The following is a 26835-nucleotide window of genomic DNA, read 5'->3' on the forward strand; positions in this document are numbered from 1 at the left end:
GCAGAGAAAGAGAGGACAGGAAGTGCCAGATTTTTTGGTACCTTGCTGCCGCTCCGTTGTCCGATCATCCCAGATTCGCTGCATCTGAGTTTCTACTGAGTCTTCCCAGATGGGTCTCGACTCAAACACCTCCCCCGTCACCGAGGAAGCTCGAACCCGTGTCTGAGTCGACAAAGCCCTCATGTCCGGGGCAGATCTGCGAGGCGTTGGTCTGTCATACCTGAAGATAACAGAATCTGGACTGTTGTGATCACCGCTGCTGCTGATGTCGTCGACATCCAGAGAGGATCGGAGGGAAGGCTCTCGTACGTCAGAGCCCTGGTCTCTGTCGGGCTGGGAAGAGGAGGAGGAGTGGGATGTGGGTTTGTGTTTGCTCATGACAGGGAGTCTGGAGGTGAGAGGTTTGGATTTAGTTGCAGGATGGTCGCTGTCGGAGTGACTCCTGCTGTCTTTGTCAGTTAATATTTTCTTCCTGGCTCCAAAATCCTCCTCGGACCTCGTCCTCCGGTCCTGAACAAGAGATTCCTCCACTGTTGAGTTCTGCTCTAGGCCGAGGTCTGATTTCATTGAACCAGCTTTGATGGGTATCTTTGATTTGAAACTGCTTTCATCCTTAGCCACAGTGTCTGCTGAAGTGTAGGACATTGCCAGGACACTAGAGGGTGCAACTGAGATGTCAGACCCTTCCAGGACACTAGAGGTGTCAGACCCTGCCAGGACACTAGGGGGTGCCACTGAGATGTCAGACCCTTCCAGGACACTAGAGGTGTCAGACCCTGCCAGGACACTAGTGGGTGCCACTGAGATGTTAGACCCTGATGAGGTGTCATACCCTTGCAGGACACTAGGGGGAGCCACTGAGGTGTCAGACCCTGCCGGTGTGTCATACCCGTGTAGGACACTAGGGGGTGCCACTGAGTCATAATAGCCAGCAGGCATCTCAATGACAGAACCCTGCTCCTCTTCCTCTTCTTCTTCATCCTCAAGAGATGAGTCGGATGAATGGCGGACCTGTTCAGCGTACACAGAGCGGGTGACAAGAGTAGTGGTGGTAAACATCTGGAGTTCAGCTATAGTCGGGTCTGGAGAACCTACCTCTAAGAAGCTTCCCATCTTAGCTTCTAGCAGGGGGAATGTTTCAGCTTTTGGCTCCATTTTGATGGAGGTACTGGGTTTGGCCACTGGTTTCCACCTCTGATCAGCCTCGGGTAATGGTATAGTCTGGAAGGAGGAGTCAGAATCATCTTTGGTTTGGTCCACCTTCTGGAGGTGTAGATCACCAACGGCAATAGTCTGTTCTGTTCTGAGAACATCGGGGCTAGCGCAATCTCCAGTGTCCTCGAACAGAACCTGGTCAACTGGGTGTTCTCCTATGTGAAAGAAGGCATAGCCCTCGCCCTCCTCTTCAACGCTCCTCCTTGTCATGTCGATAGCGCCCCCTCTGGTCATCTCAAAGAACTTCCCTTCCTGGAACTGGAAGGGATTGGGGGTGCCCCCCTCGGTTGGTGTGCGACCCGGTGTGGTGTCAGGGGTACGGCGGTCTTCCACGAGAGCCATCATCCTTCGTTCCTCCGCCTCCACACGTGCTGCGAAGGCTTCATCGTCATTGTCATCCTCGTTGTCGTCTGACATGGCACTCCATGGGACCAGCTCTCCTAGAACAGGCATGTCTTCGGGATGCATTTCCAACACGGCTGCCTTACCATCCGCATCCTCCACCTCCTTGAAGCTTTCATCGTCGGTGCACAACACCTCTGGTTTGACTGACTGACTTTCACCAGACTGACTGACACTCAACTGTGACTGATCCATCTCCTCCTCGTGTGCTTGCATAGCTGATATTACATCTATCTTCTCTTCCTGCTCAGTACGTTCACTGATATTTTCACTGATGTTTCCTGTGGTATATTGTTCTTTTTCAGTGCTTAGTGAACGATATTCGAGGTGCTCAGAGACCTGTTTTCCTGATGGTGAATCTCCTGAGGCACTGTATGGTAGGTGAGCTTCAAAGTGAACTGAACTATCCAACGCAGTTATTGCACCAGGGACTGAGGGTTGGATTTCAGCCACAGTTTCAATTTCAGACTGAAGAGTACCGGCGTCGGTTTTGGGCTTAGATGATTTCGCCTCCCTGTCCATCAGGTCAACGATCGACTGACATTCTTCATAATCCTCACAGTCTGATAACACAGAGCCGTCTGATGGTTTCCCGTCTGTCTTCGTTTTAACGTCCTGCTCCATCTCCTCGAAGGTTTTGATCTTGGCGGCCATTTTGAACATCTCCTCCTCTGGGGTGAACTGTCTCTGGCCGGTCTCGCTCCCCTCTGCATCCACGTCGTCCATATCATCCTCAGGGTTTGAGCTCCGATTTATGGGCATGGAGAGCCACTCAGGGTCTTCCCCCTTCAATTGCAGGGGACCCTCGCGCTCACCACCCATTTGATAAGTCCGTTTGGAGTAATCCTCATTCTCAATGTTGCTGACGTGCTCCTCACCGAGACAGGCTCTAAGCTGAGAGAAGTAGTCTTCATACACAGCTGTCTTCTTTGTCGCCTGAAAGCCTGTGTCTTGTTTCAGTTCAGTGGGGCTGCTCTCCAGTGAGTCAAGGCAGGGGGAGTCCCCGGTTGAGCTTGGCTCTATAGAGTCAGGGGACGTCTTGGAGGAACCTTCATCCATGACAGGACTGGTCTCCAGAGAATCCCCATGGGAGAGTCGTCTCTCTGGGTGGCCCAGGGCCAAAGGAAAGAGGACCTCTAAGTCTGCAGGTCTGAGGGCCTGACCCACACCGTCTGGACTGTGCGCAGCTCCATGATCAGATGAATCCCTTTCATGGCGCTCTGGTACAACCCAACTAGATTCAGGAGCAATTCTGTCTCCTGAATTAGAGTCTTGCATGTTTTTGTTTGAGTATGAAAGTTCTGTAGTTTTGGGGTACGATGGTTTTATCTCTAAATCATCCCAGTCCTCTAAGATGAGTCTTTTGTCAACAGGGACCTGGTCGTCCTCTTCAGAGGCTTGAGCGGGGAGCGCTGAATCAAACGTCCTTTGAAGGTCAAAGGTCACCTTCTTTGAGTCTCTTGAACGTATCACTGTAGTAGCTGAACTTTCTGATGCTTCCCCCCCAGCTGAACAACTCTGCACAAAGTCGTTATCACCGTAGATGACGCCGTCCTCCGCGGCTCCTACTTGCACTACATTAACAACATCTCGCTCTGTCACTTTATCTGCTGCAGACCGGTCTACCTGCTCAGTGGAGAACGTGTGGGTTTCCTGTTTTCTCTCCCGTGTAATCACAACCTGTTCAAATCTCTCTTGTACGATGTCGTCCTCCGGTACACCACTTAGATCTACAGGTCTGTCTTCTAGGTACTGTTCTAAATCTCCACTGAGGAGTGCCTCCATGCCTGACGTATCTTTAACTCCTACAGCTGGTCTGGGCGATGTCTTCCTTTCGATCATGACTTCTTGTAACATCGGCTCCTGAACTGGGTTCAAGATTATCGATTCGGCACCCCGAGAGCCACCATCATCCATGTCTTGCACTTTCCACCAGTCTTCTTTTTCTGTCTCTGTATCTTCTGTAGACATGTCTACCTCCATGTCTACCTCCCTGGTCACAATGGTCTGTTTGAAACTCTGCTGTTGGTCTATGTCATCCTTTGGTGAACCACTATTTACCATACATCTCTGTTCTAGGTAGTGATCCATATCTCCCCTGAGGAGGGACTCCATCCGTGATATATCTCTCACCACTGTAACCGTTCTGGGGGAGATTTTCCTTTCCATCCTGACTTCTTGTAACAGCGGTTCCTGAACTGTCATCACTTCAGCGCCACGGACAGGTGATGGTCTCTGTTCTAGGTCGTGATCCATATCTCCCCTGAGGAGGGACTCCATCCCTGACATATCTCTCACCACTTTAACCGGTCTGGGGGAGGTCTTCCGTCGGATCGTGACTTCTTGTAACAGCGGTTCCCGAACAGGGGACGGAGTCGCTGATTTGGTTTCTACGACTAAATCTTCAGTTTCTGGAAAGATTTCTTCATCACCATGAGTTACATCTCCTCGTACTTTCACCCCGTCCATTCTCTCTGTCTCTTTATAAACTGTGGGCAGGTCAACCTCCTGAGTGGGGAATGTGAGTGGGCTCATCGGTGGGGTGTCTGCTAATCCTTCGTGTTTCTCACTCTCCCCCGTGCTTGAATGGGGAGTCCTGGTTCCTAGGCTAGTCCCGGGAGAGTCCGCTGCGCCTTCATGCTTCAGACTCACAGGGCTTTCATTCCCCACCAGGTTCTCAGCCTTAGTGAATAACTCATCCTGCCTGTCTTCGTGCATACAGGGGCTGAACATGAAGGTTGGGGTGTCGTTTGGGTGGTCTGCTGGGAGCTCCACCTCGGCTGCTTCAGCCTGGGGGTGGTCGTCATCCCCTATAAACGAGGTCTGTCTGAACAGCTGGTACTCTGGACTGTCCTCCAGCTCGGCCTTGATGTCAGCGCTAAAGTCCTCAGAGGGTTTCCTGTCTGGGCTGATCTGCATCTCCATAGAAGACTTCCTGTCTGGTCCCATCTCTGGTTCCTCCAGCTGCATCATCTCTACAGAATACTTCCTGTCTGGTCCCATCTCTGGGTCCTCCAGCTGCATCATCTCCGTAGAAGACTTCCTGTCTGGTCCCATCTCTGGTTCCTCCAGCTGCATCATCTCTATAGAAGACTTCCTGTCTGGTCCCATCTCTGGGTCCTCCAGCTGCATCATCTCTATAGAAGACTTCCTGTCTGGTCCCATCTCTGGTTCCTCCAGCTGCATCATCTCTGTAGAATACTTCCTGTCTGGTCCCATGTCTGGTTCCTCCAGCTGCATCATCTCTGTAGAAGACTTCCTGTCTGGTCCAATCTCTGGTTCCTCCAGCTGCATAATCTCTGTAGAAGACTTCCTGTCTGGTCCAATCTCTGGTTCCTCCAGCGGCATCATCTCCATAGAAGACTTCTTGTCTGGTCCCATCTCTGGTTCCTCCAGCTCCATCATCTCCGTAGAAGACTTCCGGTCTGGTCCCATCTCTGGTTCCTCCAGCTGCATCATCTCTGGGCTGCTCCATCCATCCTCTGGGAGAGCCCTGCCTAGGAGGATCCCTCCATCCTCTGGTAGAGCCCTGTCTAGGAGGATTCCTCCATCCTCTGGTAGAATCTTGTCTAGAAGGATCCCTCCATCCTCTGGTAGAGCCGTGTCTAGGAGGATCCCTCTGTCCTCTGGTAGAGCTCTGTCCAGGAGGATCCCTCCGTCTTCAAGTAGAGCCCTGCCTAGGAAGATCCCTCCGTCCTCTGGTAGAGCCCTGACTAGGAGGATCCCTTCGTCCCCTGTTAGATCCTTGTCTAGGAGGATCCCTTCATCCTCTGGTAGAGCCCTGTCCAGAGGGATCCCTCCATCCTCTTGTAGAGCCCTATCTAGGATGATCCCTCCCGCCTCTGGTAGAGCCCTGCCTAGGAAGATCCCTCCATCCTCTGGTAGAGCCCTGACTAAGAGGATCCCTCCATCCTCTAGTAGAGCCCTGTCGACAGGGATCCTGCCATCCTCTGCTAGAAGCCTGTCTAGGAGGATCCCTCTGTCCTCTGGTAGAGCCCTGTCTAGGAGGATCCCTCCATCCTCTGGTAGAGCCCTGTCTAGGAGAATCCCTCCATCTTCTGGTAGAGTCCTGTCTAGAGGGATCCCGCCATCCTCTGGTAGAGCCCCGTCTAGGAGGATCCCTCCGTCCTCTGGTAGAGCCCTATCGAGGAGGATCCCTCCATCCTCTTGTAGAGCCCTGTCTAGAGGGATCCCGCCATCCTCTGGTAGAGGCCCGTCTAGGAGGATCCCTCCGTCCTCTGGTAGAGCCCTGTCTAGGATGATCCCTCCATCCTCTGGTAGAGCCCTGTCTAGGAGGACCCCTTCGTCCTCTGGTTGAGCCCTGTCTAGGAGGATCCCTCCGTCCTCTGGTAGAGCCCTGTCTAGGAGGATCACTACATCCTCTGGTCGAACCTTGTCTAGGAGGATCCCTCCATCCTCTGGTAGAGCCCTGTCTAGGAGGATCACTCTGTCCTCTGGAAGAGCCCTGTCTAGGATGATCCCTCCATTCTCTGGTAGAGCCCTGTCTAGGAGGATCCCTCCATCCTCTAGTTGAGCCCTGTCTAGGAGGATCCCTCCGTCCTCTGGTAGAGCCCTGTCTAGGAGGATCACTCCATCCTCTGGTCGAACCTTGTCTAGGAAGATTCCTCCATTTTCTGATAGATCCCGGTCTAGGAGGATCCCTCCGTCCTCTGGTAGAGCCCTGTCTAGGATGATCCCTCCATTCTCTGGTAGAGCCCTGTCTAGGAGGATCCCTCCATCCTCTGGTTGAGCCCTGTCTAGGAAGATCCCTCCATCCTCTGGTAGAGCCCTGTCTAGGAGGATACAACTGTCCTTTGGTAGATCCCTGTCTAGAGGGATCCCTCCGTCCTCTGGTAGATCCATGTCTAGAGGGATCCTTCCATCTCTTGGTAGACCCCTGTCTAGGAGGATCCCTCTGTCCTCTGGTAGAGTCGTGTCTAGGACGATTCCTCCAGTATCTGACAGATCCCGGTCTAGTTGGATCACTCCGTCCTCTGGTAGAGCCCTGTCTAGGATGATCCCTCCATCCTCTGGTAGAGCCCTGTCTAGGAGAATCCCTCTGTCTTCTGGTAGAGCCCTGTCTAGGAGGATCCCTCCGTCCTCTGGTAGAGCCCTGTCTAGAGGGATCCCTCTGTATTTTGGTAGATCCCTGTCTAGAGGGATCCCTCCGTCCTCTGGTAGAGCCCTGTCTAGAGGGATCCCTCCGTCCTCTGGTAGAGACCTCTCTAGGAGGATCCCTCCATCCTCTGGTAGAGCCCTGTCTAGGAGGATCCCTCCGTCCTCTGGTTGAGCCCTGTCTAGGAAGATCCCTCCGTCCTCTGGTAGAGCCCTATCTAGGAGGATCCCTCCCTCCTCCAGTTGAGCCCTGTCTAGGAGGATCTCTCCACCTTCTGGCAGACCCCTTTCTAGGAGGATACATCCGTCCTCTGGTAGAGCCCTGTCTAGAGGGATCCCTCTGTCCTCTGGTTGTATTCTGTTGATGTTAGTCGCTGACTCCTGCAACTGAACCGTAACATGAGTTATCTCAGTGTCTTCAGAGTGGTCCCTTTCTAAGACATGAGTTATCTCAGAGTCTTCAGAGTGGTCTCTTACTAAGATCAGATGTGGTTCATCATCCACCCCTTTGTAATGGAGAGCCAGAACATCACTCTGCGAGCAGAGGATTGTGGAAGTTGGAGTTTCTGATGGCGTATGCTCTGTGGGACTGGTTTCAGCTCTGTAGGTCTCACTGTAGATCACTGCCTCGGAGCTCGATGTGGAGGTTGTGGATGACGTCATGGCTTTGTGCTCGAAGAGCCCTGTTTTGTTCTTGGAAGGATCCTGGCCAGTCTGGAATGCCTTCATCAGCTCCCGGACAGACATTGTCTCCTCCAGCCTCTCCGTCTGAGACCGAGGGGATTTCGGAGATCTGGGAAGCTTAGGAAGATCTGGCATCTGGGGCTCACCCATCTCCTTAGTGATGGTGATGAAAGTTGTGTTCTGAGGGACTGGCGCCTGTATAGGCTTTCGCTTACGGCCATCCTCCTCCTCTTCCTCTTCCTCAACCTTCTTTTGCAGAGCTCTCACTCTGTCCTTTATGGATCCGATTGGGGTTTCCACGACCAGGGGCGACACTGGTGGCTCCATGGCTGGGGTTGGTCCAGAAGGCCCAGACCAAGTTTCAGACCCAGAACCGAGCCCAGACTCCCCCAGTACGACATCCCAATCCAGGGTTGCAGTCGGTTTTAACTCAGTCCCGGGCCCCACTCCAGGTCCAGACCCAGACACCACTACAGGTCCGGACCCAGACACCACTCCAGGCATAGACCTGGGAACCACTACAAGCTCAGACCCAGGAACCACTCCAGGCATAGACCTGGGGACGACTACAGGCTCAGACCCGGGAACCACTCCAGGCATAGACCTGGGAACGACTACAGGCTCAGACCCGGGAACCACTCCAGGCATAGACCTGGGAATGACTACAGGCTCAGACCCGGGAACCACTCCAGGCATAGACCTGGGAACCACTAAAGGCTCACACCCGGGAACCACTCCAGGCATATGCCTGGGAACGACTACAGGCTCAGACCCAAGAACCACTCCAGGCATAGACCCGGGAACCACTCCAGGCTCAGACCCGGGAACCACTACAGGCTCAGACCCGGGAACCACTCCAGGCTTAGACCCGGGAACCACTTCCTGCCTCGGCTCTCCCAGAACAACATCCCCATCAAGGGACTCCTCAGAGCTCATCCTCTCCAGCTCCCCCTCGGAACTGCTGCATCCAGAACGTTCCCTGTCCCTCAACTTCTTCCTGATCGGCTTTTTGATCTCAGGGGGATGGCGTTTGCCTTCCCGCTTCAGAACGACCTGATCTAATCTCTCCTGGACTATGATGTCCTGTAGTGGGAAACTGGTTACACCAGATCTCTCTTCTAGGTGCTTGTTCACGCCTCCACTGAGGTGAGACACCATACCTGACATATCTCTAAACTCTTTGGTCATTGTGGGAGAGGTCTTCCTCTGAATGCTGACTTCTTGTAGTACCGGCTCCTGAACATCAGAGGGAGTCATGGCTGTGGCTTTAGTCTGAGAGAGAATAACCCACTCATTTTCCTCCATTTTGGACATCTGCAGTACTTTCTCTTTGTTGTTTGTGAATCTAGTATCTCCCCCTCGTAAAATATCTCCAACCTTCTCCAGATCCTCTTTCACCTGTTCCATGATCTCAAACGGCTCCCCGGGTTCCTCCTCCATCCCTGTCCTTTCTCCTCCTCTTCCTCCTCCTCCTCTTCCTCTATCCGAAGGGCTTGGGTGTTCAGTTTGCTCTGTCATCAAGATGGCAGACATCTTGATGAGGTCGTGTTTCATATCGGAGACCTCTGAAAGGAGGTCAGGGCTGGCCAGCATGGCTGGGTCTAGCACCTGATTGGTCGGCAGCGTGTAAGTCTCTGTCGACTCCGTCTCGTCGTCTTCCATTTTGAAAAAAAAGGAGGAAACCAAACCAAAAGGTGCAAAGAACATAAGGGGAGGATGGAGTGAAGGGGAAGAGAAGACATCGGAAAAAACTGTGGTCAGGGCAGAATATATCACAGTATATCTTCTGTTCAACACAGGGAAAGGGGAAAGCAGCTTGACAACGGAAGAGGAGTGGTGAGTTCTCCAGAGGAGCGGGGGACGGGAGATGGGGGGAGGAGGGCAGCAACAGCAGAAGCGAAGCAAACAGAAGAGAAACAGAACAGGACGGAGGAAAGATATGGGCAAGAAATAACCTGTCGATACATATTGGTGTGTTTGACTGCACATTCATACACATGACACAGGAAGTAGTCTAAACACAACAGGAAGTAGTCTAAACACAACAGGAAGGTATAAAAATAAAAATGGGGAGCGACCTGAATACCAGCGTTGGAGTCAATTCCATTTATATTCTAGTTAATTCAGGAAGTAGACTGAAACTCCAGTTCCAAATTCCAATTCTCTTCAACGCTTTTCAATTAGGAAAATGTGGAATTTGAATTTTGCTTTACTTTCTGAATTGACTGTTTGAATTGTAATGGAATTGACCCCCAAACCCTGCTGAATATGGAACAAATGGAGGAAGAAAAAACAGACTGGTTTCACACAAACAAAGATCTCAAGATTGTATCTCAACATGAAGGGTTCATGTCCACTGAAAAAAGCAAATAGGGAGAAAAGAGCAGAATGTTTCCCGTGCCATATTAACCGCTGATAGCTAACTGTCAGGAATTCTAAAGTAAATAAAATATAATCAGTAAAACTATATATAAATAAAAAACCTCAGTTAATGTTGGAAATAAATATCTTATCAGTAAAACTATTTATAAATACATAAACCTCAGTTAATGATGTAAATAAATATCTTATCAGTAAAACTACATATAACTACATAAACCTCAGTTAATGTTGTAAATAAATATCTTATCAGTAAAACTATATATAAATACATGTACATAACCTCAGTTAATTTGTTAAATAAATATCAGTGATCTAAGAAAAGAGATGCCAGTGATATAACAGGCTAATGAATTGATAACAGAAAAGATACCAGTGATATAACATGCTAATGAATTGATAACAGAATAGATGCCAGTGATATAACAGGCTAATTAATTGATAACAGAATAGATACCAGTGAAATAACAGGCGAATGAATTGATAACAGAAAAGATACAAGTGATGTAACAGGCTAATGAACTGATAACAGAAAACATACCAGTGATATAACATGCTAATGAATTGATAACAGAAAATATACCAGTGATATAACAGGCAAATTAATTGATAACAGCAAAGGAGAATGAGTGGTAACACACACATACACAGACTAACAAACATATACCATATGTATGTGTGAGTCAAGTTATTTTCATGCAGAGCAAAGAAAGTGTTTCAACAACCATGAAAGTAAAATAAGGGAGTGATCGGAGACAAAAATAAACTGAAAATTAATCTTTGAATTAATTCCAGGCAAGGAAAAATCCAGAATGAAATGACGTTCGTTTAACATATTGTCATAGTACAGTGTGTTTTCGTCAGCCGTCCAAATACATTTAAATAACGGGAGGTTATATGTTCACATTGGAAGTGCCATGGTAAATATATGTATTCTCAAACATTTATATAGTATCTCAAGCATTCATACAGTATCTCAAACATTCATGTAGTATCTCAAACATTCATACAGTATCTCAAACATTCATATAGTATCTAAAATATTCATATAGTATTTCAGGCATTCCTACAGTATCTCAAACATTCATACCGTATCTCAAACATTCATATAGTATCTCAAACATCCATGCAGCATCTCAAACATTCATACAGTATCTTAAACATTCATATAGTATTTTAAACATTCATACAGTATCTCAAACATTCATATAGTATCTCAAACATTCATATAGTATCTCAAACATTCATATAGTATCTCTACAGTAACTCAAGCGTTCATTCCCTTTGACTTCCTATAGCGTGATGATGATGATGATGGTCGAATGGATGAAGGAGGGAGGGATTGTAGGAGGGAGAAACAGAATGGGTATTGGAGAGGAAGGGATGCAACGCATACCAGCCATAGCATAGCGGCCAGGAACCCACAGCTACCTAGACAGGGTTATAGTAATATCATATTACTATAGCATAGCGGTCAGGAACCCACAGGTAACTAGACAAGGTTATAGTAATATCATATTACTATAGCATAGCGGCCAGGAACCCACAGGTAACTAGACAAGGTGTTAGTAATATTATAGTACTATAGTATAGTGGTCAGGAACCCACAGGTAACTAGACAAGGTGTTAGTAATATTATAGTACTATAGCATAGCGGCCAGGAACCCACAGGTAACTAGACAAGGTGTTAGTAATATTATAGTACTATAGTATAGTGGTCAGGAACCCACAGGTAACTAGACAAGGTGTTAGTAATATTATAGTACTATAGTATAGTGGTCAGGAACCCACAGGTAACTAGACAAGGTGTTAGTAATATTATAGTACTATAGTATAGTGGTCAGGAACCCACAGGTAACTAGACAATGTGTTAGTAATATTATAGTACTATAGTATAGTGGTCAGGAACCCACAGGTAACTAGACAAGGTGTTAGTAATATTATATTACTATAGTATAGTGGTCAGGAACCCACAGGTAACTAGACAAGGTGTTAGTAATATTATAGTACTATAGTATAGTGGTCAGGAACCCACAGGTAACTAGACAAGGTGCTAGTAATAGTATATTACTATAGTATAGTATATTACACACAACCCGGCTAGTCAAGCGGCCATTGTTGTATGTTAAGCAATGCAAATCATTGGCCTGCGTACTGCATTTTTAAACAAAACGACAATGTAATTGAATCTGTTCTTCCTGGACTACAGGTAGTTACGAAGGTTAGTTAATGCAGAGCCTGTGTTTGTCACTACCAACAAATGTAATCATTTCAAAAAACAAATAAACTCAGCTTACATTTTTTGTCACTCTTGTCACTCTGTAAGAAAGGAGGGTTCAATACAACAACGTTGAATACAATCAGTGAATAAACATAAATCAGGTTAAAAACAAAAGTGTTTTAACGTTTTATCAAATTTTAACAAGAGGAATGTTCTGAAAAGGTGTAGTTGGTTACCTCGTCATCTGCGTCTAGGTCTGAGTCAGACTCCTGAATAGGACACCAAGGAGAGAAATAAAGAAGGCATTCAGTCTGATCTGCTTTGGGACAGTGTTATTCACATTGAGACCGATCTGTAGTGGGACAGTGTTATTCACACTGAGTCAGATCTGTTTTGGGACAGTGTTATTCACACTGAGTCAGATCTGTTTTGGGACAACGTTATTCAGTATGAGCCAGATCTTCAGCGTTATTCACATTTCAGTCCAGGTGTGTTTAGCATTATCATTATTTAATGTTAACACACATTGTGTTCAGTCCAGGTGTGTTCAGCATTATCATTATTTAATGTTAACACACATTGTGTTCCGTCCAGGTGTGTTCAGCATTATCATTATTTAATGTAAATAAATACACATGGTGTTCAGTCCAGGTGTGTTCAGCATTATCATTATGTAATGTAAATACACATTGTGTTCAGTCCAGGTGTGTCCAGCATTATCATTATTTCATGTCATTACACATTGTGTCCAGTCCAGGTGTGTTCAGCATTATCATTATTTAATGTAAATACACATTGTGTCCAGTCCAGGTGTGTTCAGCATTATCATTATTTCATGTCATTACACATTGTGTCCAGTCCAGGTGTGTTCAGCATTATCATCATTTAATGTAAATACACATTGTGTCCAGTCCAGGTGTTTTCAGCATTATCATTATTTCATGTCATTACACATTGTGTCCAGTCCAGGTGTGTCCAGTCCAGGTGTTTTCAGCATTATCATTATTTCATGTCATTACACATTGTGTCCAGTCCAGGTGTGTTCAGCATTATTTCCTGTCATTACACATTGTGTCCAGTCCAGATGTGTTCAGCATTATTTCCTGTCATTACACATTGTGTTCAGTCCAGGTGTGTTCAGCATTATTTCCTGTCATTACACATTGTGTTCAGTCCAGGTGTGTTCAGGTGTCTTACCTTGCAGTAGGTGGGCAGCGTGATGTTCAGGTTGCAGATTGCCTTGTGGGTAAGACTACGGTAGGTGCGGGGCTCCTTGGTGAAGGACAGTCTGCCACACGGCTCCTGGGCGCAGTCACGAATCTGTCAATCAATCAATCAACCAATCAACCAATCACTGGAGACTCATGGAATCAGGTGAAGGTGGGAAGATTAGCAAGGAATGTGAAAAAACATTCTGGTATATTATACTGTATAATCAAACTCATTAAAATACATACTAAATCATATAGCAGTGTCTATGATGTACTCAAAACTCATTAAAATACATACTAAATTATATAGCAGTGTCTATGATGTACTCAAAACTCATTAAAATACATACTAAATTATATACCAGTGTCTATGATGTACTCAAAACTCATTAAAATACATACTAAATTATATAGCAGTGTCTATGATGTACTCAAAACTCATTAAAATACATACTAAATTATATAGCAGTGTCTATGATGTACTCAAAACTCATTAAAATACATACTAAATTACATACCAGTGTCTCTGATGCATTCTAAACTATATACCAGTGTCTCTGATGTATTCTAAACTATATATCAGTGTCACTGTTTCCCAGCGTAGAAGAAGTCCTTTCAGAACTAAAATAAAGTGGACAACTATGTCACACTCTCCCAGCGTAGAAGAAGTCCATTCAGAACTAAAACAAAGTGGACAACTACGTCACACTCTCCCAGCGTAGAAGAAGTCCAGTAATGGAGTGTTACCTTGATGAAGAGTGCGAGACGGTTTTCTTTGAATGCGTAGAAGCTGAAGACGTGATGCTGTCCACTCTTGGTCAGAGGAACCAGGTTCCCAAAGCAGTCTGCAAAGATAGGCTTCCCTTCCAATACCTATTGTAGGGACAGACAGACAGACGGCAGAGAGCTAGGGTCAAATCAGTTCGTAAAGATAGGCTTCCCTTCCAATACCTATAGTAGGGACAGACAGACAGACAGACGGACGGACAGACAGACAGACAGACGGAGACGGACGGACGGACGGACGGACGGACAGACAGACAGACAGACAGACAGACAGACAGACAGACAGACAGACAGACATGGTCAGACACCAATACCCCCCCCCCCACTTCACCTCTACATCTCTACTCCGGACCCCTCTGTGAATTTCTCTTGCATTTCCAGATCTTCCCCTCTCCTCTCCTCCTTCCCCTCCACTCACCTCTACTCCCTCTCCCTCCTCCCCTCCTCCTTCCCCCTCTCACCTCTACTCCTTCTCTCCTCCCCTCCCCATTCTCCTCTCCTTCTTCACCCCGTCTCCCCTCTACTCCCTCTCCCCCCTCCCCTCCCCTCTCCTCCCTCTCCCCCTCCCCATTCTCCTCTCCTCCTTGCCCCCCTCTCCCCTCTCCTCCTCTCCCCCTCTCCATTCTCCTCTCCTCCTTTCCCCACCACTCCCCTCTACTCCCTCTCCCCCATCCCCTCCCCTCTCCTCCCTCTCCCCATTCCCCTCTCCTCCTTCCCCCTCTCCCCTCTACTCCCTCTCCCCCCTCCCCTCCCTTCTCCTCCCTCTCCCTCCCTCTCCCCTCTCCTCCCTCTCCCCCTCCCCATTCTCCTCTCCTCCTCTCCCCCTCCCCATTCTCCTCTCCTCCCTCCCCCTCTCCCCTCTCCTCCTCCCCCCTCCCCATTCTCCTCTCCTCCTTCCCCCCCTCTCCCCTCTCCTCCCCCCCCTCCCCATTCTCCTCTCCTCCTTCCCCTCCTCTCACCTCTACGTCTCTACTCCCCCCCTCTCCCCTCTCCTCCCCCCCTCTCCCCTCTCCTCCTTCCCCTCCTCTCACCTCTACGTCTCTACTCCCACCCTCTCCCCTCTCCTCCCCCCTCTCCCCTCTCCTCCTTCCCCTCCTCTCACCTCTACGTCTCTACTCCCCCCCTCTCTCCTCTCCTCCTTCCCCTCCTCTCACCTCTACGTCTCTACTCCCCCCCTCTCCCCTCTCCTCCTTCCCCTCCTCTCACCTCTACGTCTCTACTCCCCCCCTCTCTCCTCTCCTCCTTCCCCTCCTCTCACCTCTACGTCTCTACTCCGGGCCACCTCTGTGAAGTTCTCTTGCTGTTCCAGCGTCTTGTCCATCTCCTCCTTCCCACCCTCTCCTCCTCCCCCCCTCTCCCCTCTCCTCCTTCCCCTCCTCTCACCTCTACGTCTCTACTCCCCCCCTCTCCCCTCTCCTCCTCTCCCCCTCGCCATTCTCCTCTCCTCCTTCCCCTCCTCTCCCCTCTCCTCCTCCTCCTCCTTCCCCTCCTCTCACCTCTACGTCTCTACTCCCACCCTCTCCCCTCTCCTCCTCTCCTCCCCCCCTCTCCCCTCTCCTCCTTCCCCTCCTCTCACCTCTACGTCTCTACTCCCACCCTCTCCCCTCTACTCCCCCCCCCTCTCCCCTCTCCTCCTTCCCCTCACCTCTACGTCTCTACTCCGGGCCTCCTCTCTCACCTCTACGTCTCTCCTCTCCCCTCTCCTCCTTCCCCTCCTCTCACCTCTACGTCTCTACTCCGCCTCCTCTCCCCTCTCCTCCTTCCCCCTCCCCTCTCCTCCTTCCCCTCCTCTCACCTCTACGTCTCTACTCCGGGCCTCCTCTCACCTCTCACCTCTACTCCTTCCCCTCCTCTCACCTCTACGTCTCCTTCCCTCTCCTCCTTCCCCTCCTCTCACCTCTACGTCTCTACTCCGGGCCTCCTCTCTCCTCTCCCCCTCCCCATTCTCCTCTCCTCCTTCCCCTCCTCTCACCTCTACGTCTCTACTCCCCCCCTCTCTCCTCTCCTCCTTCCCCTCCTCTCACCTCTACGTCTCTACTCCGGGCCACCTCTGTGAAGTTCTCTTGCTGTTCCAGCGTCTTGTCCATCTTGTCGTCCGTCATGCAGAAGCAACGGAGGCGGGCCTCGATGGGGTCCAGCGTCTTGGCGAAGATGACGAACTTGGCCATGTAGGGGACACAGATGATCTCTCTGTACAGCTGGGTAGAGAAACTCACAGCCTCCTGGGTCTGACGACAGTCTATCAGCCAGAACCTACAGCGCACCGGAGGGGGATGATCAATAATTAATCAATTGATAGATTCATTAATCAGTCAATAGATCACCCAATCTGTCAGTCAGTCTATCAGCTAGAACCTACAAGAGGCTTGATAATCAATCAACCTATCAAGGATGTAACAGATCAATCAATCGTATCCAATGAAGAATCAATCATTCCCTCAGTTAATTAATCAGAAAGAGGAGGATGTTTTCACTAGAATGTCAAAAACAACAGACAGATGAAAACACACCAGTTTCACACATTACCTTGCTGACACGTTGGTGGTGAAGGACACACATTGGTTGATGAAGGTGAGGGGGGTGGAGCCAGTGATGTCCTCCCATTGGGCAGGAGTGGTTCCACCTAGAACACACATCAGGATGGAACTCTGGTAAATATATTCAACATATTAATGTGGGTTGACTGAAACCAGGCTTTGATGAATATCAAGAAGGTAAACATGACGACTCAAAATCAATCATTCAGTCAGTTAGTTAATCAACCAACCAGCCAATCAAACAACCAATTCAAACAACCAATCAATGGGCCAAACAATCAATCAATCAAACAGCCAATCAAACAATCAGCCAATCAACAGTCATTTCCTACGCACCAGTGATACTGCAGAGCAGACGCAGAGTGGGCGTGTCCCCTCCAAACACGTTGCCTGTCCCGTCATTGGTCGAGCTTTTGGGGACAGGGATCGTCATGGTGATTGGCTTGTGGAACTTCCGCCTCCTGGGCTCCAAGGTAACGATGGGGCTAAAAGTAGCTTTGTTACCCAGAATCCTCTTCACCAGGTCTACGCTGATTGGCTGGGCCTAGGAGGAAGTGAACAAGAGTTAGGAAGTAGAAACAACGAACTTGAAAGTGTTCAGTTTGTCGTTACCAAATACATTTTTGTTGGGGCCGAAGACCAACTTGAAAAAGCTACACACACAGACCCCATCCCTCCCTACCTGTAGTCCAACCCTGATCTTCTTAGTGAGAGCCCCCTCTGGGAACACAGCCTGGACCTGAGGTACCAGAGTACTGCTCAACACCGCTCCCTCAGGACCAATCAGTTGACTGTCCTGCTTGATGCGCGACACCACCGCAAAGTATTGTGGGAAGTCCCTGGTGACGATACGGCAGATCCTCTTCTTCTCCAGCTCCTCAGGAGAGTCCAGCTCTGGAGGACGAACCAATGGGTGGAGCGGGGAAGCAGGGTCAGATGATACACAAGGACCAATCAGATTGAGCAGTCGGACCTAAATGTTTCCTAATCTTTGGTGAAAGAATAAGGTAGAACGATTGGTGGCTTGGTACTAACATGGCGGCCCGGTTCTGTTGCGTCCCTCATGCCTCCTCCCTGCTCCTCCCTCCACCCTTTCTCACCCATCTCATCCCCTCCGTCCACTCCCTGTCCTCCCTTCCCTTCTCCCTCCCCATCCAGCTCTCCCCCGTACCAGACCTTCCCACTCGACCCCCGTCCCTCCCCCGTCTCCCCTCACCCTCGTCCATGCCGTTCAGTATTTGGTTGAGTTCCTCCTCAGTGTGTTCACAGTGATGTTCCCTCCAGCTCTCCCCCATCTCACTCCTCAGAATCACCAGCTCCCGCTCCGTGCCCCGCAGGGCCGCGAAGTGAGGGATCTCCACAATCACCGGCCTGTTGGGTCAGAGGTCAGGGGTTAGAGGGTAAAGGTCGTAATGACAGGAGGACGCATTCCATGGAAGAACACAAAACATCACAAGATGAGGGACAAAGAAATCCTGGAGAAATTCCTGGAGGAGATTCAAGCAAACAGAAGTATATGATATTTTGATGATGATGAGGAGGAGGAGGAGGAGGAGGAGGGTCAGGTGACAGACTATTCCGAACATAGAAAAATCACAACATTACAATATGGGGAGGAAAAATCATGGGGAGTAATGGGATAAAACTGGAACTGATTCAGACTGTAATTCTCAACAACACAACGACACTGTAACTCAAATGTGGAGAGGGCTGGGGAGAAGATATGATGAGACCAGGGTATATATGATGAGACCAGGGTAAATATGATGAGACCAGGGTATATATGATGAGACCAGGGTAAATATGATGAGACCAGGGTATATATGAATGAGACCAGGGTAAATATGATGAGACCAGTGTATATATGATGAATATGATGAGACCAGGGTATATATGATGAGACCATCGTAGATATGATGAGACCAGGGTATATATGATGGGACCAGGGTATATATGGTGAGACCAGGGTATATATGGTCTGGCTGGGTGGGTGGGGGGTATATATGATGAGACCAGGGTATATATGATGAGACCAGGGTATATATGATGAGACCAGGGTATATATGGTGAGACCAGGGTATATATGATGAGACCAGGGTATATATGGTGAGACATAGTTATATATGGTCTGGCTGGGTGGGTGGGGGGTATATATGATGAGACCAGGGTATATATGATGAGACCAGGGTATATATATGATGAGACCAGGGTATATATGATGAGACCAGGGTATATATGGTGAGACCAGGGTATATTTGGTCTGGCTGGGTGGGTGGGGGGTATATATAATGAGACCAGGGGCCGGGGTATATATTGTGTCCCTTCTCTGTCTCCGTGGTCTCCGTGCCAGGAGGCCCCAGCTGTAGTGTTTAGTTACCCCAGGAACCCTAGAGGCCTCAGCTGTAGTGTTTAGTTACCCCAGGAACTTGGTGCCTAGAGGCCTCAGCTGTAGTGTTTTATTTACCCCAGGAACTTGGTGCCTAGAGGCTCCAGCTGTAGTGTGTGATTTACCCTAGGAACTTGGTGCCTAGAGGCCCCAGCTGTAGTGTTTTAGTTACCCCAGGAACTTGGTGCCTAGAGGCTCCAGCTGTAGTGTGTGATTTACCCCAGGAACTTGGTGCCAGGAGGCCCCAGCTGTAGTATCCTGCTGACAAGACTCTCTCCCTCGTTGAGAGGGGGCGGGGCCGTGGGGAGGTGGAGCTTACTGATCCATTACGCAGCACGGGGGGAGAAGAGAACGTCAACACACACACACACGCAAGGACGTACACACATTACACACACGAACGAGCGCACATACACACAGACGCACTCTCTCTCTCTCTCTCTCTCTCTCTCTCGTCCACACTCCCCCTCCCTCTCTCCGTCTTACCCGAGGAACTGTGCCCCGGTGGGGCCGACCTCGATGATACGTCCTGCCAGCCCCTCTCCCTCCACCATGGGGGGCATGGACGCCAGGCGGTGCCTCTTCACCAGGCGGCACGTCACCCGCGTCGGAGCGGAACACTTCCTGGGCGGCACGATGATGCGCAGCCCGTTGTGACGGCAACCACGCATGGCCCCACCCCTGGCGTCCACCATGAAACTGACCAGGAAGCTGAAGGGAGAGGAGGAGAGGAGGGAGAGGGATTAGGGAAGGGGAGAGGAGATGGAGTGGGGAAGGGGTGATGGAGATGGAGAGGGAGTAGGGAAGGGGAGAGGAGATGGAGAGGTATTAGGGAAGGGGAGAGGAGATGACATAGGGAAGGGGAGAGGAGATGGAGTGGGGAAGGGGTGATGGAGATGGAGAGGGAGTAGGGAAGGGGAGAGGAGAGGGAGAAGGGGGAAGGGAAGGGGTGAGGAGAGGAGAGGGAGTAGGGAAGGGGTGAGGAGAGGAGAGGGAGTAGGGAAGGGGAGAGGAGAGGGAGAGGGAGTAGGGAAGGGGAGAGGAGAGGGAGTAGGGAAGGGGTGAGGAGAGGGAGAGGGAGTAGGGAAGGGGAGAGGAGAGGGAGAGGGAGTAGGGAAGGGGAGAGGAGAGGGAGAGGGAGTAGGGAAGGGGTGAGGAGAGGGAGAGGGAGTAGGGAAGGGGTGAGGAGAGGGAGAGGGAGTAGGGAAAAGGTGAGGACAGGTAGAGGGAGTATGGAAGGGGTGAGGCGAGGAGAGGGAGAGGGAGTAGGGAGAGGGAGTAGGGAAGGGGTGAGGAGAGGGAGAAGAAGAGGGAGTAGGGAAGGGGTGAGGAGAGGAGAGGGAGAGCGAGAGGGAGAAAGGAAGGGGTGAGGAGAGGGAGTAGGGAAGATTTGAGGAGAGGAGAGGGAGAGGGAGTAAGGAAGGGGTGAGGAGAGGGAGTAGGGAAGGGTTGAGGAGAGGAGAGCGAGAGGGAGAGGGAGAAAGGAAGGGGTGAGGAGAGGAGAGGGAGTAGGGGAAACGGGGGAGAAGAGGGAGAGGTGTAGAAGGAGAGGGAGTAGGGAAGTGTTGAGGAGAGGGAGAGGGAGGAGGGGAAACGGGGGAGAAGGGGTTAAATGGTTGATCTGTGAAAGGGTGCGTTTCCACCATTATTTTTTGCATAATTTTACAGTCATTAAAAGATCTCACCATGTGGAACGAACAAATGATCTGTCGCCATTTATACAACGATACCAAAACTTTTCATCGCAGATGTGAGTTTAAAAAAGTTTTTTATGCGGTATGACTTTACTCGCATAAAAACTGTGGATGGAAACAGTGGTTAGTGACATTGTTGTGAAGTGAGAAACAGGCCGTTTATAAAGTCCGAGCTCTATCATGTTCCTCAATGAATTCAGCGCATTTCAGCAGTACACCTCCCTAGGTTATCTCTGAGCGCGCTCAGGAAGCACCGACTCGGTATCCGCAGTCAAACGAAAAAAGTCAAACGACCAAAGTTGCTGCATAACCTCCTTTCAACGAATGACAGAACATCTCCGATATTTTGGCAAAATCGAGTGAATGATTATACAGGTAGTACATCAGCTGATGAATAACGTGGAGATGAAGACCGGAAATAGTTTAAATATCAAGGTTTTAAAAAATATTCATATCTACTCTCGTACCGTTTGTTGATCACACGTTCTCTACCGAAGCTCTCATATGGGGAGGCAATACGAGACAGCACTGAGAAGTAGGGTGAATTCTATAGTGGTATTTTGACATGCATAGGTAAGAGATGTTCTTTGACAATGCAACCTAGTGGATTACAGAATAAAATTTGACATTTTCATGCCAGGCAGGAGTCCGGATTTAGGGGTTTCAGTGGGATTGGGACTGGACAGCATAACAGCCTAGGTTCCAGAGGACATGAGGGGACAGGATAACAGCCTAGGTTCCAGAGGACAGGAGGGGACAGGATAACAGCCTAGGTTCCAGAGGACAGCAGGGGACTGGACAGGATAACAGCCTAGGTTCCAGAGGACAGGAGGGGACAGGACAGGATAACATCCTAGGTTCCAGAGGACAGGAGGGGACAGGATAACAGCCTAGGTTCCAGAGGACAGGAGGGGACAGGATAACAGCCTAGGTTCCAGAGGACAGGAGGGGACAGGACAGGATAACAGCTTAGGTTCCAGAGGACAGGAGGGGACAGGACAGGATAACAGCCTAGGTTCCAGAGGACAGGAGGGGACAGGATAACAGCCTAGGTTCCAGAGGACAGGAGGGGACAGGATAACAGCCTAGGTTCCAGAGGACAGGAGGGGACAGGATAACAGCCTAGGTTCCAGAGGACAGGAGGGGACTGGACAGGATAACATCCTAGGTTCCAGAGGACAGGAGGGGACAGGATAACAGCCTAGGTTCCAGAGGACAGGAGGGGACAGGATAACAGCCTAGGTTCCAGAGGACAGGAGGGGACAGGATAACAGCCTAGGTTCCAGAGGACAGGAGGGGACAGGATAACAGCCTAGGTTCCAGAGGACAGGAGGGGACAGGATAACAGCCTAGGTTCCAGAGGACAGGAGGGTACTGGACAGGATAACAGCCTAGGTTCCAGAGGACAGGAGGGGACAGGATAACAGCCTAGGTTCCAGAGGACAGGAGGGGACAGGATAACAGCCTAGGTTCCAGAGGACAGGAGGGGACAGGATAACAGCCTAGGTTCCAGAGGACAGGAGGGGACAGGATAACAGCCTAGGTTCCAGAGGACAGGACTGGACAGGATAACAGCCTAGGTTCCAGAGGACAGGAGGGGACAGGATAACAGCCTAGGTTCCAGAGGACAGGAGGGGACAGGATAACAGCCTAGGTTCCAGAGGACAGGAGGGGACAGGACAGGATAACAGCCTAGGTTCCAGAGGACAGGAGGGGACTGGACAGGATAACAGCCTAGGTTCCAGAGGACAGGAGGGGACAGGATAACAGCCTAGGTTCCAGAGGACAAGAGGGGACAGGATAACAGCCTAGGTTCCAGAGGACAGGAGGGTACTGGACAGGATAACAGCCTAGGTTCCAGAGGACAGGAGGGGACTGGACAGGATAACAGCCTAGGTTCCAGAGGACAGGAGGGGACAGGATAACAGCCTAGGTTCCAGAGGACAGGAGGGGACAGGATAACAGCCTAGGTTCCAAAGGACAGGAGGGGACAGGATAACAGCCTAGGTTCCAGAGGACAGGAGGGGACAGGATAACATCCTAGGTTCCAGAGGACAGGAGGGTACTGGACAGGATAACAGCCTAGGTTCCAGAGGACAGGAGGGGACTGGACAGGATAACAGCCTAGGTTCCAGAGGACAGGAGGGGACAGGATAACAGCCTAGGTTCCAGAGGACAGGAGGGGACAGGATAACAGCCTAGGTTCCAGAGGACAGGAGGGTACTGGACAGGATAACAGCCTAGGTTCCAGAGGACAGGAGGGGACTGGATAGGATAACAGCCTAGGTTCCAGAGGACAGGAGGGAACTGGACAGGATAACAGCCTAGGTTCCAGAGGACAGGAGAAGATAGAACTGTCACTCTTGCCTCTCTGAATTGTTAACAAACTTCTTGTCTCTGACAGAGATGCCTATGTAGTGGATTGTTAACAAACTTCATGTCTCTGACAGAGATGCCTATGTAGTGAATTGTTAACAAACTTCTTGTCTCTGACAGAGATGCCTACGTAGTGAATTGTTAACGAACTTCATGTCTCTGACAGAGATGCCTACGTAGTGAATTGTTAACAAACTTCTTGTCTCTGACAGAGATGCCTACGTAGTGAATTGTTAACAAACTTCTTGTCTCTGACAGAGATGCCTATTCCATTCTATTCACTTCCATTCCATTATATTCACTTCCATTCCATCTATTCACTTCCATTCCATTCTATTCACTTCCATTCCATTCTATTCACTTCCATTCTATTCACTTCCATTCCATTCTATTCACTTCCATTCCATTCTATTCACTTCCATTCCATTCTATTCACTTCCATTCTATTCACTTATATTCCATTCTATTCACTTCCATTCTATTCTATTCACTTCCATTCTATTCACTTCCATTCCATTCTATTCACTTCCATTGCATTCTATTCACTTCCATTCTATTCACTTCCATTCTATTCACTTCCATTCTATTCACTTCTATTCCATTCAATTAATTTCCATTCTATTCACTTCTATTCAATTCTATTCACTTCCATTCTATTCACTTCCATTCTATTCACTTCCATTCCATTCTATTCACTTCCATTCCATTATATTCACTTCCATTCTATTCACTTCCATTCTATTCACTTCCATTCTATTCACTTCCATTCTATTCACTTCCATTCCATTCTATTCACTTCCATTCTATTCACTTCCATTCTATTCACTTCCATTCCATTCTATTCACTTCCATTCTATTCACTTCCATTCTATTCACTTCCATTCTATTCACTTCCATTCCATTCTATTCACTTCCATTCTATTCACTTCCATTCTATTCACTTCCATTCCATTCTATTCACACATTCTATTCACTTCCATTCTATTCACTTCCATTCTATTCACTTCCATTCTATTCACTTCTATTCCATTCTATTCACTTCCATTCTATTCACTTCTATTCCATTCTATTCACTTCCATTCTATTCACTTCCATTCCATTCTATTCACTTCCATTCCATTATATTCACATCCATTCTATTCACTTCCATTCTATTCACTTCCATTCTATTCACTTCCATTCCATTCTATTCACTTCCATTCTATTCACTTCCATTCTATTCACTTCCATTCTATTCACTTCCATTCTATTCACTTCCATTCCATTCTATTCACTTCCATTCTATTCACTTCTATTCTATTCACTTCCATTCTATTCACTTCCATTCCATTCTATTCACTTCCATTCTATTCACTTCCATTATATTCACTTCCATTCTATTCTATTCACTTCCATTCCATTCTATTCACTTCCATTCTATTCACTTCTATTCTATTCACTTCCATTCTATTCACTTCCATTCCATTCTATTCACTTCCATTCCATTCTATTCACTTCCATTCTATTCACTTCCATTCTATTCACTTCCATTCCATTATATTCACATCCATTATATTCACTTCCATTCTATTCACTTCCATTCTATTCACTTCCATTCCATTCTATTCACTTCCATTCTATTCACTTCCATTCTATTCACTTCCATTCTATTCACTTCCATTCCATTCTATTCAATTCCATTCTATTCACTTCCATTCTATTCACTTCCATTCTATTCACTTCCATTCCATTCTATTCACTTCCATTCTATTCACTTCCATTCTATTCACTTCCATTCTATTCACTTCCATTCTATTCACTTCTATCCCATTCTATTCACTTCCATTCTATTCACTTCTATTCCATTCTATTCACTTCCATTCTATTCACTTCCATTCCATTCTATTCACTTCCATTCCATTATATTCACATCCATTCTATTCACTTCCATTCTATTCACTTCCATTCTATTCACTTCCATTCTATTCACTTCCATTCTATTCACTTCTATTCTATTCACTTCCATTCTATTCACTTCCATTCCATTCTATTCACTTCCATTCCATTCACTTCCATTCCATTCTATTCACTTCCATTCTATTCACTTCCATTCTATTCACTTCCATTCTATTCACTTCCATTCCATTCTATTCACTTCCATTCCATTATATTCACTTCCATTCTATTCACTTCCATTCTATTCACTTCCATTCTATTCACTTCCATTCTATTCACTTGCATTCTATTCACTTCCATTCCATTCTATTCACTTCCATTCTATTCACTTCCATTCAATTCACTTCCATTCCATTCACTTCCATTCCATTCTATTCACTTCCATTCCATTCTATTCACTTCCATTCTATTCACTTCCATTCTATTCACTTCCATTCTATTCACTTCTATTCCATTCTATTCACTTCCATTCTATTCACTTCTATTCCATTCTATTCACTTCCATTCTATTCACTTCCATTCCATTCTATTCACTTCCATTCCATTATATTCACATCCATTCTATTCACTTCCATTCTATTCACTTCCATTCTATTCACTTCATTATTCTATTCACTTCCATTCCATTCTATTCACTTCCATTCTATTCACTTCCATTCTATTCACTTCCATTCTATTCACTTCCGTTCTATTCACTTCCATTCTATTAACTTCCATTCCATTCTATTCACTTCCATTCTATTCACTTCCTATTCTATTCACTTCCATTCTATTCACTTCCATTCCATTCTATTCACTTCCATTCTATTCACTTCCATTCTATTCACTTCTATTCCATTCTATTCACTTCCATTCTATTCACTTCTATTCCATTCTATTCACTTCCATTCTATTCACTTCCATTCTATTCTATTCACTTCCATTCCATTCTATTCACTTCCATTCTATTCACTTCCATTCCATTCTATTCACTTCCATTCTATTCACTTCCATTCTATTCACTTCCATTCTATTCACTTCTATTCCATTCTATTCACTTCCATTCTATTCACTTCTATTCCATTCTATTCACTTCCATTCTATTCATTCCATTCTATTCCACTTCCATTCTATTCACTTCCATTCCATTATATTCACTTCCATTCTATTCACTTCCATTCTATTCACTTCCATTCTATTCACTTCCATTCTATTCACTTCCATTCCATTCTATTCACTTCCATTCTATTCACTTACATTCTATTCACTTCCATTCTATTCACTTCCATTCCATTCTATTCACTTCCATTCTATTCACTTCCATTCTATTCACTTCCATTCTATTCACTTCCATTCTATTCACTTCCATTCCATTCTATTCACTTCCATTCTATTCACTTCCATTCTATTCACTTCCATTCCATTCTATTCACTTCCATTCTATTCTATTCACTTCCATTCCATTCTATTCACTTCCATTCTATTCACTTCTATTCTCTTCACTTCCATTCTATTCACTTCCATTCCATTCTATTCACTTCCATTATATTCACTTCCATTCTATTCACTTCCATTCCATTCTATTCACTTCCATTCTATTCTATTCACTTCCATTCCATTCCATTCACTTCCATTCTATTCACTTCTATTCTATTCACTTCCATTCTATTCACTTCCATTCCATTCTATTCACTTCCATTCCATTCTATTCACTTCCATTCCATTCTATTCACTTCCATTCTATTCACTTCCATTCCATTCTATTCACTTCCATTCCATTATATTCACTTCCATTCTATTCACTTCCATTCTATTCACTTCCATTCCATTCTATTCACTTCCATTCTATTCACTTCCATTCTATTCACTTCCATTCTATTCACTTCCATTCCATTCTATTCACTTCCATTCTATT

At 47.5% G+C, this 26835-nt stretch overlaps 1 protein-coding gene across 1 annotated transcript in view; it reads right to left on the bottom strand.

Annotated features, from left to right (window-relative positions):
* LOC139395229 (ankyrin-2-like) overlaps positions 1-26835 on the bottom strand; it is a gene marked incomplete at its 3' end in the record, with an annotated part of 83482 nt that overhangs the window by 13404 nt on the left and 43243 nt on the right. Inside the window, exons 27-37 of the mRNA XM_071142876.1 lie at positions 19423-19647; positions 17767-17921; positions 17233-17444; positions 16887-17094; positions 16540-16636; positions 16038-16266; positions 13975-14100; positions 13214-13336; positions 12253-12285; positions 12093-12114; positions 42-9071 (exon numbers count right to left, since the gene is read on the bottom strand). Coding sequence (XP_070998977.1) covers positions 42-9071; positions 12093-12114; positions 12253-12285; positions 13214-13336; positions 13975-14100; positions 16038-16266; positions 16540-16636; positions 16887-17094; positions 17233-17444; positions 17767-17921; positions 19423-19647 — 10460 coding nt within the window. The remainder of the gene's footprint in view (positions 1-41; positions 9072-12092; positions 12115-12252; positions 12286-13213; positions 13337-13974; positions 14101-16037; positions 16267-16539; positions 16637-16886; positions 17095-17232; positions 17445-17766; positions 17922-19422; positions 19648-26835) is intronic.

This window comes from Oncorhynchus clarkii, unplaced genomic scaffold, assembly GCF_045791955.1.
Source record: "Oncorhynchus clarkii lewisi isolate Uvic-CL-2024 unplaced genomic scaffold, UVic_Ocla_1.0 unplaced_contig_1474_pilon_pilon, whole genome shotgun sequence".
Taxonomy (NCBI): Eukaryota; Metazoa; Chordata; class Actinopteri; order Salmoniformes; family Salmonidae; genus Oncorhynchus; species Oncorhynchus clarkii.